The sequence below is a fragment of the Hermetia illucens genome, chromosome 1, assembly GCF_905115235.1.
Source record: "Hermetia illucens chromosome 1, iHerIll2.2.curated.20191125, whole genome shotgun sequence".
NCBI classification, from domain to species: Eukaryota; Metazoa; Arthropoda; class Insecta; order Diptera; family Stratiomyidae; genus Hermetia; species Hermetia illucens.
The window spans coordinates 221,331,092-221,348,566 of NC_051849.1; the positions used below are offsets into that span (position 1 = coordinate 221,331,092).

The 17,475-nt window shown below is 39.8% G+C and overlaps 1 protein-coding gene across 6 annotated transcripts in view; it reads right to left on the minus strand.

Annotated features, from left to right (window-relative positions):
* Nucleotides 1–1,978: 1,978 nt before the first annotated feature.
* Nucleotides 1,979–17,475, minus strand: part of LOC119649846 (galectin-9-like) — a 39,686-nt gene continuing 24,189 nt past the window's right edge. For 5 of the 6 annotated variants that reach the window (XM_038052227.1, XM_038052202.1, XM_038052217.1 and 2 more), the window contains 2 exons: nt 3,561–3,676; nt 1,979–3,506 (listed from right to left, as the gene is read on the minus strand). In XM_038052227.1, coding sequence (XP_037908155.1) covers nt 2,600–3,506; nt 3,561–3,676 — 1,023 coding nt within the window. In that variant the 3' untranslated portion in view covers nt 1,979–2,599. Of the gene's footprint in view, nt 3,507–3,560; nt 3,677–4,029; nt 4,228–17,475 lie in introns of those variants that run through there. The other variant, XM_038052235.1, reaches the window with a different exon arrangement.

Here is a 17,475-nt window from a genome sequence, read left to right on the forward strand (position 1 = left end):
TCGTGTCGGCCGTACCCGGCCAGGTTTGTCCAAGCGAAAATCCCTTGTTGGAGATGAAACCGTCGAAGTATGAGGAAACTCCAAAATTGCCGACCCTTTCCGCTTTTCGCATCGCACCAATAGGGTTCGACGAGTAAGGTGAGTCAAACTTGAATGAACAATGGCAACATTCCCTGACTCACGAGTCAAGCCAAAAGCGGTTCATCCGAAATAGGCACTTTCACAACAGTTATGATCAGGAGATCATAATTAGCTAACTGTTAATTTGCGGCATTTTTCAGAAGGGTTTTTGCGACGATTCCTTACCAATTCTTCTGGCCAGTCATCTTGATCTTTGATAGCCTTTTCTGCCCACTTCGCTGAGCCGCACTTTTAAATGATTTGGTCCTGATAGGCAAGTAAAAAAACAAATCCAGCAACGAAATAAAGATTCGAATCACGACCTCGCGCTTCCAAAACATGGGGCAGCCACAGTGATAAATTTCCCTTCCAGATTAAAATTTGAAATTTCAAATTTGAATATTCAAACCTCGAAAGCGACCAGGAAAGTTATATCGACGTAACAGCAAAGGCTCCATTACACCGGAAATCTCCGTTGGTGCATAACACCATACAGCTTTGATGTTTCTTAACCTGAACCAGAATCTTGCATCACTCAATAATAAATCGTTTTCGATAGCTAATGTGACCCAACCTAAATCAATCGCACATCGAAGCTTAGGCCTCTAATGCAACCCTGATGTCTTAATACTTCCCTCCGACTTATGGAGTTCTACGTATAATTCAATTCGCCTGCTTCCATCAACATGCTGCATTACCTGGGGCTTATTGGACACCCACTTTGTTAACGGAAACTTTGTCTTCTCTAACGTTTCCGATATTTTGCGAATATTATTTTAGGCTTTCTTCATGCTGAATGCCCTATGTTATATGTTTAACAATCCTTTGGATTCCCTTGTTGTTAGTAATATCCTTTGCCGCCTGATGAAGAGTACGGATGGCCTACCATGCGACGTAATCATCCCCTTGATCTGGCTTTGCTCTCCACATTTTCTGGTCTTCTAATCGCAACAATATTTGCCTGCATATCTTGGTTACATCATTGGAATACACGAATTAAAATTTACGTATTCTGGTAAGAATGTCAAAGATATAATTTTGCAATTTTGGGCATCAACCGCGGCAAGACATTTGAGCCTGACAAAGCAGGAACATGCAAAACATAATCCATCACGGGATCTTCTTAATAAATCCTTTAGTCGGTGACGTCACTCTTCTTACCACCAGAGCTTTTGTTCTCACCTCGGCCCCATCTTCTAACTGAAGGGTAACACAAACCACGGCCAAAACCTTTCCGACTGAAGCTCTGCCCACCTAGGAGACCTTGATTTTCGCCTTTTTTCTTTTTCAACTTTTGAACTAAATCCTCAGTGATATAATTACTCTAGCTGTGGTCGATGAGACAGAGAAGCGGAACACCCAGTCCAGCCTCTGCTGCGAACTTATTAGCTTTTTTTGTACATTTCCCTCTTACCTTTGGCCTCCTCATCTTTCGCCTTTTCAACTGGAAGTTATCACCGCATATCTGTTCTCGATATACTAATCTATCGTGATGGGCTTTTTGAGATTTCGCGCTGATGCGATGCATTCCCTATGCGTTAAAGTGTGATGGGGACACCTTCATCCATGCTATATTCTGCTTTGCAGAGATTCTGGACCACGGACCACATTGTATAGAATGCCATCCTTAGCGTTCCTGAATTTTTCTGAGATTTCGATGGAGATCAATGGACGATTGAATCTCTCTCTCCACTAGGGCACGTTTGAGCACAATTGCTTGTTTATCCAAGCAAATTTGACCATTCCAACTTTGGCTTCTAAACTAATTACAATGTTAAAAATCCAGGAGGGCAACCCACCTAATTATAAGGGAATTCTACCAACTGAAGAACTAAATTGGTGAAAAAAAATGTCGTTATAAATATCATTCTCCATTTATTTTCCAAAAATAGATTGGAATAGCAAACTCTTCCGTAACACAATACAACACAACTAACAAAAGGAGTAAATATCAATTCATTTATTGAGTTATTTTCATTTCTTGTAAATAACAATCTATAATTGGTCGCTTTATATGTCGAAATTATTTCCAAGAATAATTTTCTTATACTTATATGCATTGGTTATAAATTTCGATAAGGTTATTGTCTCCCTCTTTAAAAATAAAAAAAACAAGAGTATCATGACTTTTGAAAAGCACGTTAACAACATATATTTAAGCAGACATTTAATTATAAAAATATAATGGGGTTTGTATTTCGCAATCAGACAGACAAAACAAAAACAATATCAAACGTTTCCATTAGAGTGTTAAAACCATTCACACGTAACCCTTCCGTCAACGGTAGATGCGAATATAGTCTTCGTTTGGATCTAATGTCGAGGATTAATTCGGCTGGATTCCGTTGTAATTTAAATCCATACACCTTAGTTTGTTAAGTAATAACATCGACTGTCTCGTATCCAAATATCATTTGACCGATGAGAGAACATCTAAGATCTTCAATGAACATTTGGGTAACTACAGTCTGAATGCTTCTCATATCAGCACAGCTGGTGGCGTATCCTCCAATGCTATATCCCATAATTTGATATCGCCTTGAATATAAATTGTATCAACAACTTTCGGGTCTACTCGATGCTTATATTCTGCTATTATTCTCCTATTTAAATTCACTTCATAAGTGGAGTTTGTACAAACTATGGTTAGGGTAAAATGCTGGCCCGGCATAAAATCAGTCTGTTGCTCGGTTCTTTCTTCGTGCCCCCAACTGCCGTCAATCCATGAATTCCTACAAATAACATGCTTACCGCCAATATTCGCGAACCTCGGGTTCAAATGGAATGCAATGGTTGGATGAGGCCATATTTGTTGTCCTTGTTGCAGGTTAATGAAAAATGAATGTGGCAGGATTTTTACGCGTCCTTCAATTCGCAATCGCTTCCCATCCACTAGACTATCAGGAAAAATGCCGTAAAAAGGCACTGGGTAGTCAGATTCTACTTCTTTGAACGTTGAATGTGACGGATCCATTTTAGAATAGTCGCTTGTGAGAGATTTTGAATCCGATATTCTAGGTATTTCGATGGCAGCTGAAGTTGGTAAGATCTCGGGGTATTTTACAACAACATCTTGGTCAACACTAACGTTCTCTACATCACCCTTCACTTCGATAATCCTTACTCTATTGAACGGCAAACGATGACGAAACGATGCGAAATGCTTCCCATTGATTGATATAAGGTAGTCTGTATTTGTGACTAGAATTTGCATTTTGAATTTTGAACCACGAGACAAGCTAAAGGGCAGAGCCGATGTCACTTCTTCCGTACCCCAAACGTTTTTTATTTTACAGTTCCGTACAATATAGTTTTGAGGTAGACGGGGATTGACATGTAGCGCGACATCACGCGTAGGGTTATTCAGAACGAGATTCACAGAAAATCTGTAAATGATCAAGCATTAGTAGTGGATTTTGTTGAAAAGTAATAACACCTACCGCTCACAATTGACTACTAATTTCCCGGTTATTGTGAAGCTAACTCCTTCGCTAAGTTCATTAATGTTACTATTACAGAATACAACTCTCGGTTCTATCTGTTCGTAGAAAGTACTCTGAAAAGAAGAAAAAAAGTTTATATTTTGCTTTTATTTTTGAATTGTATAATAAATATTTTGCCCCGCTGTAGGAATCACATCGTTCATTCAGATATTTGTTCCCTGACAATGGGGGCGGACCATTGAGCAGAGCAGATTGAAAAAGAAGGTTCAGAAAAAGCTTAGCGCGATAGTTAAATTGTATATCGGGCATTTATTGAAGACCCGATTCTAGGCGTATAGTCGTAATAATAAATTGTATTCTTCCATTTGCTCCTCAAACGCATCCTTCTCAAGGAAGCATCCCAAGTGCACAAATAAACAAGTTGAAAGTTTTTGAAAAAAGATCGGCTGAAAAATAAAACAATTACCAAAGCAGAGGGTGGTAAAAAATGCTTTGGTTTCTGTTCTTTCATTGGATGCTCAGGGTTCGATTTCTTCTCTTTGTAGTCTGATAAAATCTATTGGGTGGATGGTGGATGAAAATCATACCATGGTTTCATGGTATTTATAAATTAGAAAACACATTTTAAAAATTTGGAGTTTGACTAGTCATTGACAGATCTGTCGCAGTTTTTGAACGAGTTGAGGTCATATTGGCACGAAGTATGCTTCCTTCGAAAGAATTAAAGAAAAGTCAGCATCGGAAATATTTTTGTTTTACGCTCTTACTTTGGAGTTTTATAAATTCTAATTTTAAATATATATATTTTTTCATAACCAAACCTAACAAACATTTAAAAATTAGATAATTAGTTGTTCACATGCGTATAGTATGCATGTTAACCCCCTCAATAATATTGGATTAGGGAAAAAGAAATGTCGTATTTTGTCAATAGATGGCGACAATTAAACATATCTTGTGTTGTATTTATCGCATCGGGGCATACTATACGACAATTTGAAGACGACAATCTGTGCTACAAGTGTCTCTTTGACAGTGTGATCCTACGTTTCAGTCTCAAGTTATAGCGTGTCAAATATGGAGTCCACCAAGGAAAAAATTCGTCATATTTGACGTTTTTACTACCTGAGAGGTAAAAATGCAACGAAGGCAGTCGAAGAAAATTTGTGAAGTTTATGGGTCCGAAATTGTAACGATTCGCACAGCACAGCGTTAGTTCGATCGATTTCGTTCTGGTGTAGTGGATGTCGAAGATACACCCGATACTGGTAGGCCAACAGTCGTAGAAACTCACAAAATCGTCGAAATCATACAAGTAGACCGGCATGTATGCATTCGCTCGATTGGCTAGGAACTGGATATAGACTATAAAACCGTTTGGAACCATTTGCAGAAGATTGGATTCCAAAAAGCTGGATGTTTGGGAGCGAATCAACGCCTGCGATGCACTGCTGAAACGGAAGGAATCCGATCCATTTTTGAGACGGATGGTGACTGATGATGAAAAGTGGATCACGTATGACAACCTCAAATGGAAAAGATCGTGGTCGAAGCGCGGCAAGTCGGCCCAAACCATCGCCAAGCTCGCATTGACGGCCAAGAAGGTTTTGCTGTGTCTTTGTTGGGATTGGAAGGGAATCATCCACTATGAGCTGCTCAACTATAGCCAGACCCTCAATTCGGTCCTCTACTGTGAGCAACTCGAACGTTTGAAGCAGGCGATTGACCAGAAGCGAGCAGAATTGATCGATAGGAATCGTTTTGTGTTTCATTAGGACAACCCTCGGCCTCACACATCTTTGATGACCCACCAGAAGCTGCGGGAGCTCGGATGGGATGTCCTATCGCACCCACCGTATAGTCCGGACCTGGCACCAAGTGATTACCATCTCTTCCGGTCTATGCAAAACGCTCTTGGTGCTACTAAGTTGCCCTTAAAAATAGGCTTGTAAAAACTAGCTGTTTGAGTTTTTTGCAAATAAGGAGGGGGGGGGGGGGTTTATAAGGGACAATAATGAATGGATAATGAGTTTACAAACAAAATGGCGCATATTTGACTTAAATCGGATGATTCTAAGTATGTTAAATAAAGCGTCAAATTTCAATCACAAATACGACATTTCGTTTTCCCCAACCCAATACTTTATTTAACACGATGCCAATATAGAAAACATAAATAAGTGCGAAACACACGAACAGTGCACGATAAAAGCCTTGTAAGGTACATACTTGTAATGGCTCATTGATTGTAGAAACGAATAAGCCGTTTCATGCTGTCCAAATGAAGCTAAATGGCGTCCCTAAGAGCAATGATGACTTATTGAACATCATAAATCGATATTCTATCAATTTTCTATTAGACTCATTCTATTGTAACAGAGTGATGGTTGAGGAATTAAATGTTACAAGATGATGAAAGCTATTGTAAAATTCTATTTGGCTTGACAGTGGAGTTGACATCATATAACACAAACAATTTTGAATGACATTCTCATATAGCAGAGAGGCATCAATAACTTTTGTGTTCATGGTGGGTATAATGCAACACGGCTATAGCAGGATTATACAGGGTGTCCCGTTCATAATAGTAGAAATTTGGATGGTGGCTAGTACCACTTGTTTGAGGAAAATGGGCACTCTACTTTTTACTGTTACAAAGTTATAGCGTTTTTCGTGAATAGTATCAAAAAGCTCGACGTTCCCAATAATATCAGAAATTCCCACTCCTTCAATCATTTAGTTCCAGATTTGGTACCATTTTCGGAAACTACATAAAATTTCTTATAGATGGAAGTTTGCATTAAAATCGGTTCAATGTCTATCTGTCTGTCACACGCACTTTTCTCAGAAACGTCTATACCGATTGATACGAAATTTGGTGAAAAGGTGGGAACTGTGAACACCCAGACATGCAGTGAATTCCATCTTTCTACGTCGAGATTAAGGAGGGGAGTGGTCCTCATACATGCAAAAGGGGTGTCTACAATTTTTTTTACCGAATATAGTCATGTTAGGAATCAAATGAAAGATTTCGATTAGTACTTGTCGAAGCCATTCCTTGGAAAGGCGGCGATATCCGGGAGTCGAAAGTGGTGATTTCTTTAATGGACCCATTCTCTGAAACTACACAATCGAAAAACCTGAAAAAACATCATGAAGCTGCCTATGATATCCAGGCTTCAAAATACTCTCCATATCGAAATCTGCTCAAATTAAGTTAATAATAGAATATTACTATTTTTTGGAGTAGCATAGAACTGACATTCCTCAGGGTAGTGCAGATCAATCTAAAACACTTAAAGTGCACCTCAATTGTCAGTTTTCTTCAGGGAGGAAAACAACAACGTCGTCCTCATAAAGGACCACTGGGTTGGAGATATGAAATTAAAAGAGTATCAGGATAACCAGTGCAACATATTTCACAGCCAAAAAGTTGTCTACCTCAAAACGCCCAGAACTTGCATTCTTGATAGAAAAAGCGCGTGCTTTTCTGTGTCCTGATCTGAATTCCAGCTTTTCGACCGTGTCCAAGCGGAAATTTATAGGACCAGATAACTTGTATGTTTCCCCGGAATGGCTGGTGACTGATCGACATCCCCAGAGGAGTTACAACATTTAGCTTTTTGATGGCTGCGATGTCAATGAAAAATGCACACCCCGGGGCAATTTGGAAACCAACAGAGGGGGCAAGTCTGTGTCTAACAGGTATAGTACGCAAAAGTTCTGTTTATCAAGCTCAAGGATTTGTGAGAATTGGGAGAACCTACTTTATATTAACTTATTTGCTGGTAATGAGATCTTTTTCGGATTACAGGCGGATAGTCTTAAATCTTAACCTTGTGATAGAGTTTCCCAAACCATTCAAAGATTCAAGGAGGAATGAGTGGAGGCAGTTTGGTCATGTTTTAGGACTAAACTTCCCAGTAGTCCTATTTGTAGCAACGTAGATAAACTGATATCAAAGGAAAGATAATGAGAGTCATATTTGAAGTCTGGTGCCAAATAAAACGCAGCAACAAACTTTGTGTCGTGGTGGGATGAAGATCTATCTAATTTTAGGAAGATGGCTAGGAAGATCTTCAATATCTGCTATAAGTATAAATACTAGCAGTGGCAGTGGCTGGTTGTACAAGAGTGTAGGCCTGCCGAGAGGTGGTCCTCACTAAGCCACTGTCAAAAAATTGAAAACATTAATGAAATTCTAGCCCAACAAATATGACTCGGTTCGGTCTTCTCGAAATAAGGAAGCAATAAACACTTTCTCATCATATAAATCTTTTGGGGCGCCCATGTTGCAGGAGCAGCAGGATAGAGTTATTTCATGGCTGGAGGGCCTATACCACATATATAGAGGTGAACGGATAATTTTCACACCGAAGACGGGTAGATGTGGCACTCAGTTCACAAAGGAGTTTCGGCCTATCAGTCTTACCTTTTATGTGTTGAAAAAATTAGAGTGTGTCCTAGACATCCACTCAAGGGCGATTGTAGAAATATTCAATTCCAATTCGCAACGCGATTCCAATTCTCATTACGTTTACTTCAGAGCAAAGCCTTCGGAGACTGCTTTTCTTGGGTATAGTAAGAGTATTCTGCAACATCAACGTAGTGAATAGTAGCAGAGCAGGGTTGGAGAGGTGTCTTACGTAGCGGATTGTAAGATTGTGGATTAAAGATAAACCGATCGGATCTAACATAGTATGCTGGTCCCAAGCCCAGGTAAAGGAGGAGGGTTTGAGGCAACGTACTCTGTACTATCCTCAGTAAAACAAAAATAAAATGCTGAGATCAGGGAAAGAGATAAATAGAGTATAGTTGGAGTTATTCTACTATGCTAAATCCTACCTGATCTCTCTTGGTGACAGGCCCCGCGACAGGTCGACCAAGAAAATGCATAGAATGTCGTTACAAACATGATGACCGGATTAAGTCACAGGCCTCGGAGAAATGCTAGGGCGTCCACCTCCGTCGACGCGGCAGGACGGGCCCCGGTCCTGTCGAGAAATGGGCAAGGGTTCTTGACGCATGGACGGCGTCAGGACGTAAGCAAGTTAGTCCGCACGCAACGAACAAAACAAATACGTGTCTGCACGCTAAATGTTGGTACCCTAACTGGAAAGACCGAGGAACTCGCAAGAGCCCTTCGGAAAAGATGCATTGACATCTGCGCTCTGCAAGAAACCCGATGGTCTGGTTCCAAAAGCTGCGACATTGAACGCGAACGCGGTAAAAATGGCTACAAACTTCTCTATTTTGGTAACCCACACACTCAATATGGTGTTGGAATTGCCATCTCAGAGGGTTTCCGTGATGCCATTAAAGAAGTCGAACGATTTGATGATCGGCTGATGAAGCTCACCATTATATCAGCTGATCGCACTATTCACTTCTTCACCGTGTATGCACCACAGACAGGCCGACCTGATGCCGAGAAAGATGCCTTCTGGCAACTTCTCGATGAAAAGACTTGTCACGTGCCTGCTGACGATTACATAATCATTGCCGGCGACCTTAATGGTCATGTGGGTGAAAAGGCAGACGGTAACAGGTGCCATGGAGGAAAGGGGTTCGGAGCGCGCAACGAAGGTGGCGAGCGTATAATCGATTTTGCGGACACCCATGACCTTGTACTTATGAATACATGGTTCATCAAACGATTGTTTCATCTTCCCACATTTTATAGTGGGAACAATAAAACGCAAATCGACTATATTCTCATAAGACGTCAACATTTTACCACTGTCATTGATTGCAAAGTCGTTCCCTATGAGACCATCGCACCTCAACATCGGCCGTTGATTGCTGTCCTGCGAATTAAGCCACCGATAAAACGGCGTGAGGAACGCACTGGCCCGCCGCGCATTAAATGGTGGCGATTTGGTGAGAAGAACGAAGAAACGGTCTCACTCATACGATTGCCAACCGTTACGAATGTGGAAGAATCATGGAACCAAATGAAAGACACGATCCACAAAGCGGCCTCTGCAACCCTCGGGGTCACCAAGCCGGGTAAGCGGTACATCAACCGAGATACTTGGCTTTGGAATGATGATGTTGAAATGAAGGTCCGTGAAAAGAAACGCCTCTACCACAAATTTCTCGACGATAAAACGCCTGCTAATTGGCAAATTTATAAGAATGCCAACCGGGAAGCAAAGAAAGCGGTCGCTGTCACCCGAGCGAACCATTTCAAAAATCTTTACTATAAACTGGACACTCGGGATGGCGAGAGAGATCTGTACCGACTTGCTAAAAGCCGTGATGAACGCACACAGGATATCGAACACTTCTGTTGTGTTAATGACAAGAACGGTACTTTGCTTACTGATCGTCGAGCCGCCACGGATAGATGGCGAGAATACTTCGAGCAGATTTCAACTGAAGAATTTGCTCATCCTCCACTTCCACAATCATTGCCGATATTTGGAGCAGTTCCACCAGTCAGCGCAACTGAAGTCGAGGAGGCAATAAAACAAATGAAATCGGGGAAAGCAACAGGACCTGACGACATCGCATCTGAGCTCTGGAAAGCGAAGAGCTGGGACCCAACACTGTGGCTCAGTGAATTCTTTAACCGAGTTATTCAGGAAGGAAGAACACCATCTGACTGGCAAGAAAGTACCACTGTTCCAATATGGAAAAAGAAAGGTAGTCCAGCAGAATGTTCAAATTACCGTCCGATCCGGTTACTTTCCCATACAATGAAGATCTTTGAACGCATCCTTGACAACCGTATTCGCGAAATCGTTGGAATAACCGTGAATCAAGCCGGATTTGTCAAGAACTGCGGAACTACTGACGCAATACACGCTGCGCGGTTACTCATGGAAAAACACCGTAAGAAGCATCGCCCTCTTTACATTGCCTTTCTGGATCTAGAGAAAGCATTTGACCGTGTGCCACACGAACTCATCTGGTATGCTTTACGACAACACTTAGTGCCAGAAGAACTCGTGCGTTGGGTTCAATTGCTCTACCATGATCCGAAAAGTAAATTTCGAAGTATGGCGGGTGTATCAAAACCGCTTCGTGTTTCTGTTGATGTTCATCAAGGAAGCGCCCTCTCACCACTCCTCTTTGTTCTTGTTATGGACACCGTCACACGAGATATCCAATGTCCAGCGCCCTACACACTGCTTTATGCAGATGATGTTTTCCTAGCATCTGATAGCAAAAATGATCTCGAGCAACTTGTTCAAAAATGGAATGATCGCCTCATGCAACACGGTCTCAGATTGAATTTAAACAAAACTGAATTTTTGACGACCGATCCCCATGAAACAGGCACAATCACTGTCAGCGGCAGTGATCTGCCCAGATCTGAGCGATTTAAATACCTCGGGTCAACGCTATCAGCCAATGGAGAACTGCGTTATGAAATTGCTTCACGCATTAACGCAACCTGGATGAAGTGGCGTTCCACAACTGGTGTCCTTTGTGATCGACGTATCAACGAACGTCTCAAATCTAAAATTTACCGCAATGTTGTCCGTCCAGTCGCTCTCTATGGTTCTGAGTGTTGGCCGACCATAAAAGACAATGAACGGCGTCTCGCGGTAATGGAGACGAAGATGCTACGTTGGACTAGTGGCGTCACACGTTTAGATCACATCCGAAATGAGGATATCCGCGATCGTTATGGGGTTGCACCGATCGTGGAAAAGTTGCGAGAGAGGCGTCTTCGATGGTATGGTCACGCAATTCGTGCAAACGAGAATTCACTTGGAAAGATTGGTCTGAACATCGAAGTCGATGGTAAACGACCAAAAGGCAGGCCAAATGGCGAAGCCGATCACGACGAGCCGACCCCGCTTGTGAACGGGACAAAGGCTGAAGAAAAAGATCGGATCTAGGAGGCAACCTGTTAAGCAGGATTATGAGCAGAATGCCCCTCAAGAAAGTGCCATCTCTTCGGTATTTTGACTAATAGTTAAAGGATGAAATCCTAAGGAAAGTTGACAGGATTTTCGCCATTATTAGCGAGATTTTTGTTATTGAGCCCTAGTATAAATCCAACCAAAACTAATTTACGCTGAGGCACTGTGTGGACACTGTCATTGTGTATATGTTAAACATAGAACTGTGGGTTTTGAAAGTGCTTCTTACGTTGGTATAAAGACCGTGACAAACGCGACTTTTGTCCCAAAGTGGGTGTATAGATGTATGCAACCGTTGCTCGTCTGATTTTCACCTATGGTGCCATCATAGGACCAAACTTAAGAGAATCCAAACCGCATGTGTGAGCACCTCTGGGGATAGGCGTGGCCCAATACGTAATCTAGTCTGCAGGAGAAGGAGTGGAACACCGATGACGTGTTTCAAGGTTGGAATTGCCCGGCTCAGACTTAGTACAGAAAACGGATATTAGGTAAATCATTCTTTGGCATCCTTAAGCAAATCTCTGCTATTTTTTTGCAGTCAGTTTTGCCAACCTACCTACCTGCACTGCTTTTCTGGTTTATTTACATTGATTTTTTTATTAATCTAGTAGGAGCACTAATAAATTGCCGAGAATTTTGTGGCATCGCTTCTAAAACCACGAAATTTTCTTTTAGTTTCCTTAGAGGATTTCCAAAATTACTAAACTGTTAGCACTCCGGTGAATTTCAATACAATAATGATAATAATAAGAGCGTTGATCACATTCCTAGCATGCCAGACAGTCTCGAATTAAAATGTTTTATCATCCGTCAGAGCCTAGATTAAAATTGAACTGATGTGCTGTCGATTATTTGCCTAATACAGGATACAACTTATATTTCAAAAAATGTTCTACTTAGACCTTTAGAAATTAATTAATCTTACAGCAGCTCAAATGTAAACAATTACCTAAAATCTTTGAAAACGCTGCGGTCTTGACCCCTTTAAGGTCTCATAATCTCAAAAGTTATTTTAATTCTTATTTAATCATGGAATGCTTGGAATGAAAAAGAAGCTTCATAATAAAAATATATTTGTCCATGGCCTACCTAATATAACAACATGACATCATTATTGTAAGTACATACATATGGTAGTGGAATATTAAACATTATTTTTTTCCTGTATAAAATCGTTGATTGACATTTAGCCATTGCCTTGGGGAAAAAATTATGCGGCCTGCCCTCAAAATTGCACAATCAACCTAATTTCGTTAAAGTTTTTGCTTTGGGCTCCTCGAGAAAACTCCCAAATCCGGGGGAGGATCACCCCTACCCCCGTTCTCTCCTTGACGGGCTTTTATTTAATTTCTGCATTACTGTCGTAAAATTCGTTAAACTGTAGTGGGGCCGATAAGAAAATTAATGTATAATTACATATATTATATAATTTATTGAATTCGTTACAAAATCTCTGAATATGAGTGAAATATGAGTGTATTTCAATATTTATTCCCTGGGGTGCAAACAACTTTCTTAATGAATTCGAAGCTCAACCAAATGATGGCGCCATTCTTTTGCTATCTTTTCACTATTCAATCTGACTGAGCAGTAGACATGCTTTGTGTTTATATTAGTAATTTCGAGTTATTTGCTGAGCTTCCACCAACATAGTACTTCGCTGTATAAAAAAGGAAGTATTATTTATCCAAGATTTTCTACCATTTAGAGAAGATGTTAGGCGTTTAATTGAAATGTTAAAAGGCTTAATTTTACGCTAATGTTATCTTGTGTAAATATGTATACGTACATAGGCTGACTGACTACTTTCGAGACATTTAATTTATGAGAAAATCTGTACATGTAATACTTAAGACTGAAGATTGTAGCCCTACGCCCATTCCAGTTTGTTAATTTCTTATAGAATACTCCTGTGGGAGACTTGCGGAGCTTCGGCAGTTAGGTGTGAAATAAATAGATAGTAGAAAGAAGAAGATGGAAATGTGTCCAATATGAATAACTAGTAGGAGCTGCTACATAGGAGTAACATATGGAAAATGATCGCAACTGTTACTCAAAAGTTCCAAGCTTTTGCCAACGCCCTGTCATGTTATTGAGTACTCTGGTACGACATTATTTCAAACGAATATTATGGCAATGTTTCAGCCAGATATCGGATAGGAAGGGTTAATCCGAAGGTGGATAGGTCACACAGAAAAGGCAACAGCTCTATTGTTGGAAATACTATACATATACCCTAACTTACGATGGCTGACTATTCAGTTGTCTTACAGCTAAATGGCGCAGAACACTGGATAATGAGTGCAGGCTTCTGGGGAAGTCCTGGACTGTGTTTGCGGAAGCATTTTAACGTTCGAAATTTTCGTTGCACGGCATAACTGAATTTTGTAGGTTCAAATAGGTTTGACTAATGGCCAGTACGAAAGCTAGAAATTCGACTGATTAGATAGATAATAAATACTTTTTACTTTTGATTTCACTTGCATTTTTTTAGCTTCGAGGTGTCTTTTCAAATTACCACGTCGATCACGGTGGCCAAGTACACTTCCTTGGGAAATACCTGCTTTGATAGAATCATCTATGTATGTGAAATTTTTGCATTTCAATCGAAACAACGGACCTCTTATATAGAACCTCAAGGTATCATACAGTTAGTTAGTTTAGTTAACTGGGGGGAGTCGCAGCTCCGAGCACTCAGGCCATTATTAGGCCCATTGTACTATCCCCGCAAGTTGCCTATTCAATGGCTTCTCGCCTACGGTGTTCGCAGGTTTTAGCGAATCTGAGAACATTCTCAAGAGGCAGAGAGTGTGCAGATTCTTCATTGAAGAAAACCATGCCAAGGTGTCTACGTCTGAGATCTGAGGATGCCGGGCAGCTGCATAAAAAGTGCAGGGCAGTCTCCTCCTCCTCCTCACATTGGCTGCACACAGCCGAAACCACTACCCCAATCTTTTCCATATGGTAGTTTAAGGGGCAGTGTCCCGTCAAAAGCCCTACTAGGGTTTTCATGTCCCACTTCTTAAGGGACAACAAACAAATGCCGCTCTATTGGCGCTAGGCTCCTTTACAAGGATTTTCGCTTGGCGGCAAGTGTCCAAATTTCTCCACTCGGTTGCGTGAATCCTTGCAATTTCACCCTTCAGAGTAGACTTGACAGTAGATGGTCGGATTTCAAGAGCTGCTTCTGGCCCCACCATTGTGGATCCAGACCCTCGGCGAGCCAGTCTATCAGCCTCCTCATTACCGGCGATCCATCCAAGGTATCATACATGTATGCCGGGAGAATTTTTCTAATCTTGTACAGTAGCTTTTTGTACCGTACTCTGTCGGGCGTTGAATATTATAAATATCACAATGCGGATTACTTTGTTTTCTATGTAACCTCACTCCTAGATAAAAATATTTGAAACAAATGCTGACATGTTGCAATAGCATAATATAATATTTTTATCAACTGAAAATCAAATTCGAATTGTTAAATAAAAAAAAAAACAACATTGTACCTTCTATATTTACATTTTAATTATTATTACATAGACCTTGCGTTTCGTTGTTTTCAGTTCAATGATGAAGGAATTACGTAATCAAATTATGGGCCTCTGGCCCATCATTTAACAGAAACAGGGGACGAATTATTCATGATTTTAATCTACTAGAATTGGTTCAAACAGTTCCAAAAGCGAAATTAAAATATATTCTACACGCATTTTCGTCTACTTCATATTACTCAGTAAGTAATTGCTCAAGACTCTGGTGGTTCACGCATAGAGGTCAAGATTACTTTGAGAGATAATAGACATTTTTCATATCAATTGGTAAGCAGACTAGCTTTGAAAGCCTATATGAAGGTGTAGCAAAATCCAAGCGAAATATAGAAAAGTGGATAAAAAATAATGCAATTTCATCAAACTTGGCTTCACTATTCATTGGAAAATTTATCATAGGAAAAAATATTGACCATGAAAACTATTTACAAATGATAGATTAAATTTTCTGAAAGTTTTGTGCATATGAACTGAAAACAGCAATATAACAAGTCGGGAAACCGGAAGCTAGACGCTTCAGGTATGAAAGGTTTTGTGTATTTCTTTTATAAAGAGATTTGAGTGTGCATTTGTCCCATTAGCATGTAGCACGTAAAACATGCGTAAGTTATGTGAAAATATCCACTTTCAAGTGATATTGACATTTATAGTCTTGAATTTGCAGAGGAGCGACAGCTTTGACCGAGTATAACTTTGTTAGTGATAGTGCGATTTTCACCAAATTCGGCAGAATCACTGTAGCCTACATTGCTGCAACATTTTGTGATTCTAGGGTGAACTTAAGGGGGGTTTTCCTGTCAATTACTAAAAATTATAGTAATACACTATTATTAACTTTATTTGAACAGGTATCGATATGGAGGGTATTTTGGAGCCTAGGCACCATATAGTGGCAGCCCCCTGATTTTTTTCAGATTTTTCGGTTTGGTAGTTCCTGAGAATGGATTCGTTAAACAAATGACCAATTTCAACCCCCCGCACTCCCCACCTGTTCAATAAAAGTCAAAACTAAGACTGGCTTCGAAAAGTACTAACCGAGACCTTTAATTTGATACCCCACATGACTATATTTGATGAAAAAAAAATTTACACCCCCCTTTTGCATGTATGGGGACCCCCCCTTAAATTCGTCGTAAAAGGATGTAACTCATTATATGCGTGAGCGTTCACAGCTCCCATCTTTCTACCAAATTTTATGTCAATCGCTATAACCCTCTCTGAGAAAAATGCGTGTGACGGACAGACAGACAGACAGTAAAGCGATTTTAATAAGGTTTTGTGTTTACACAAAACCTTAAAAATAAATAAAAGTTCCCATTGGGTACTTATTGTAGATTCGCTGTATTTTTCATTGAGAATAAATTACTAATCATTTAGGAAGCTGCCCGGGTCATTTTAATTTTTATTTATTTTTTTAATGACATAAACAGTGGGTAACGCCGTGCATTCTTTATGAAACAATAGTGCATGTTCCTAGAATATTAATGTGTACCTAAAGCCAACTTGGGGGAATGCTTTCATATATTTTTATAGAAACATAGACGAAAATCTTTTAGTTTATAAACAGTGTGCAGTTTGAAAGCAACCTGGAGACCGGATGATAAGTGGGGAAGGTTTCAATGTTTTCTGAATAGCTAGGATATGTTATAGATTAAAAGAGGTCGAGGCATCTAATGCAAATCGGTCCCTTCGGAGTTATGTACCGCAGCATTAAATTGTAATATTCACTTCTTGGGAGTTTATTTATTAATAGAATTTTCAGCGGTTACATATATATTTTCTTTGTTAATTATCTACACGCATCACTATAGCATTTCTCCTCTGCTCAAATAATTTTTTTTCAAAAAATGGATGCTTCTTTGTATTAGAGCGAGATGTGCAAGCGATTAGTAAAAAGGTCCAGAAAGCTTTCAGCGAGATATACTGCTTAATTCTGAGATAAAGTCCTAATTAATTCGATTGAATGGTCACTTTCAAGCATATAAATTTAACTCTGAGGGAAATTTTTTTGAACATTTGTTAATATCGAAAAGATATAAAAATCATGGCAATTGTTGCAGTAAAAGTTCTTAGAAAAAATTATATGGAAAAGAATGAAACACTAATGAATGGAAATAGAAACGAGATCAGGCTTTTAGTATTAAGGCGAAAAACTGCTCTAGAACTTTAGGGAAATCGATTTTTGATTTAAACTGCACTTTAATATTTTAAACAAGTCGGAATACCGGAAGCTGGTGCTTCAGGTATAAAGGTTTTGTGTTCATCTTATCTGAGAAAGTTTCTAGGCATATTTTTCCATTCGTATATGGCTAAAAACCCAAAATATGAATTCATATTTTTTTCAAACTAGAAGAAATGCGTACATATTCCAGACGTAGATATTCTGCTCACCCTAAACAAACAAACATTGCCTATTACCGAATACTATGCTTATATATCCACGTATATAAATTGATTTCCGATTTACTTCGTACACAAAACCGT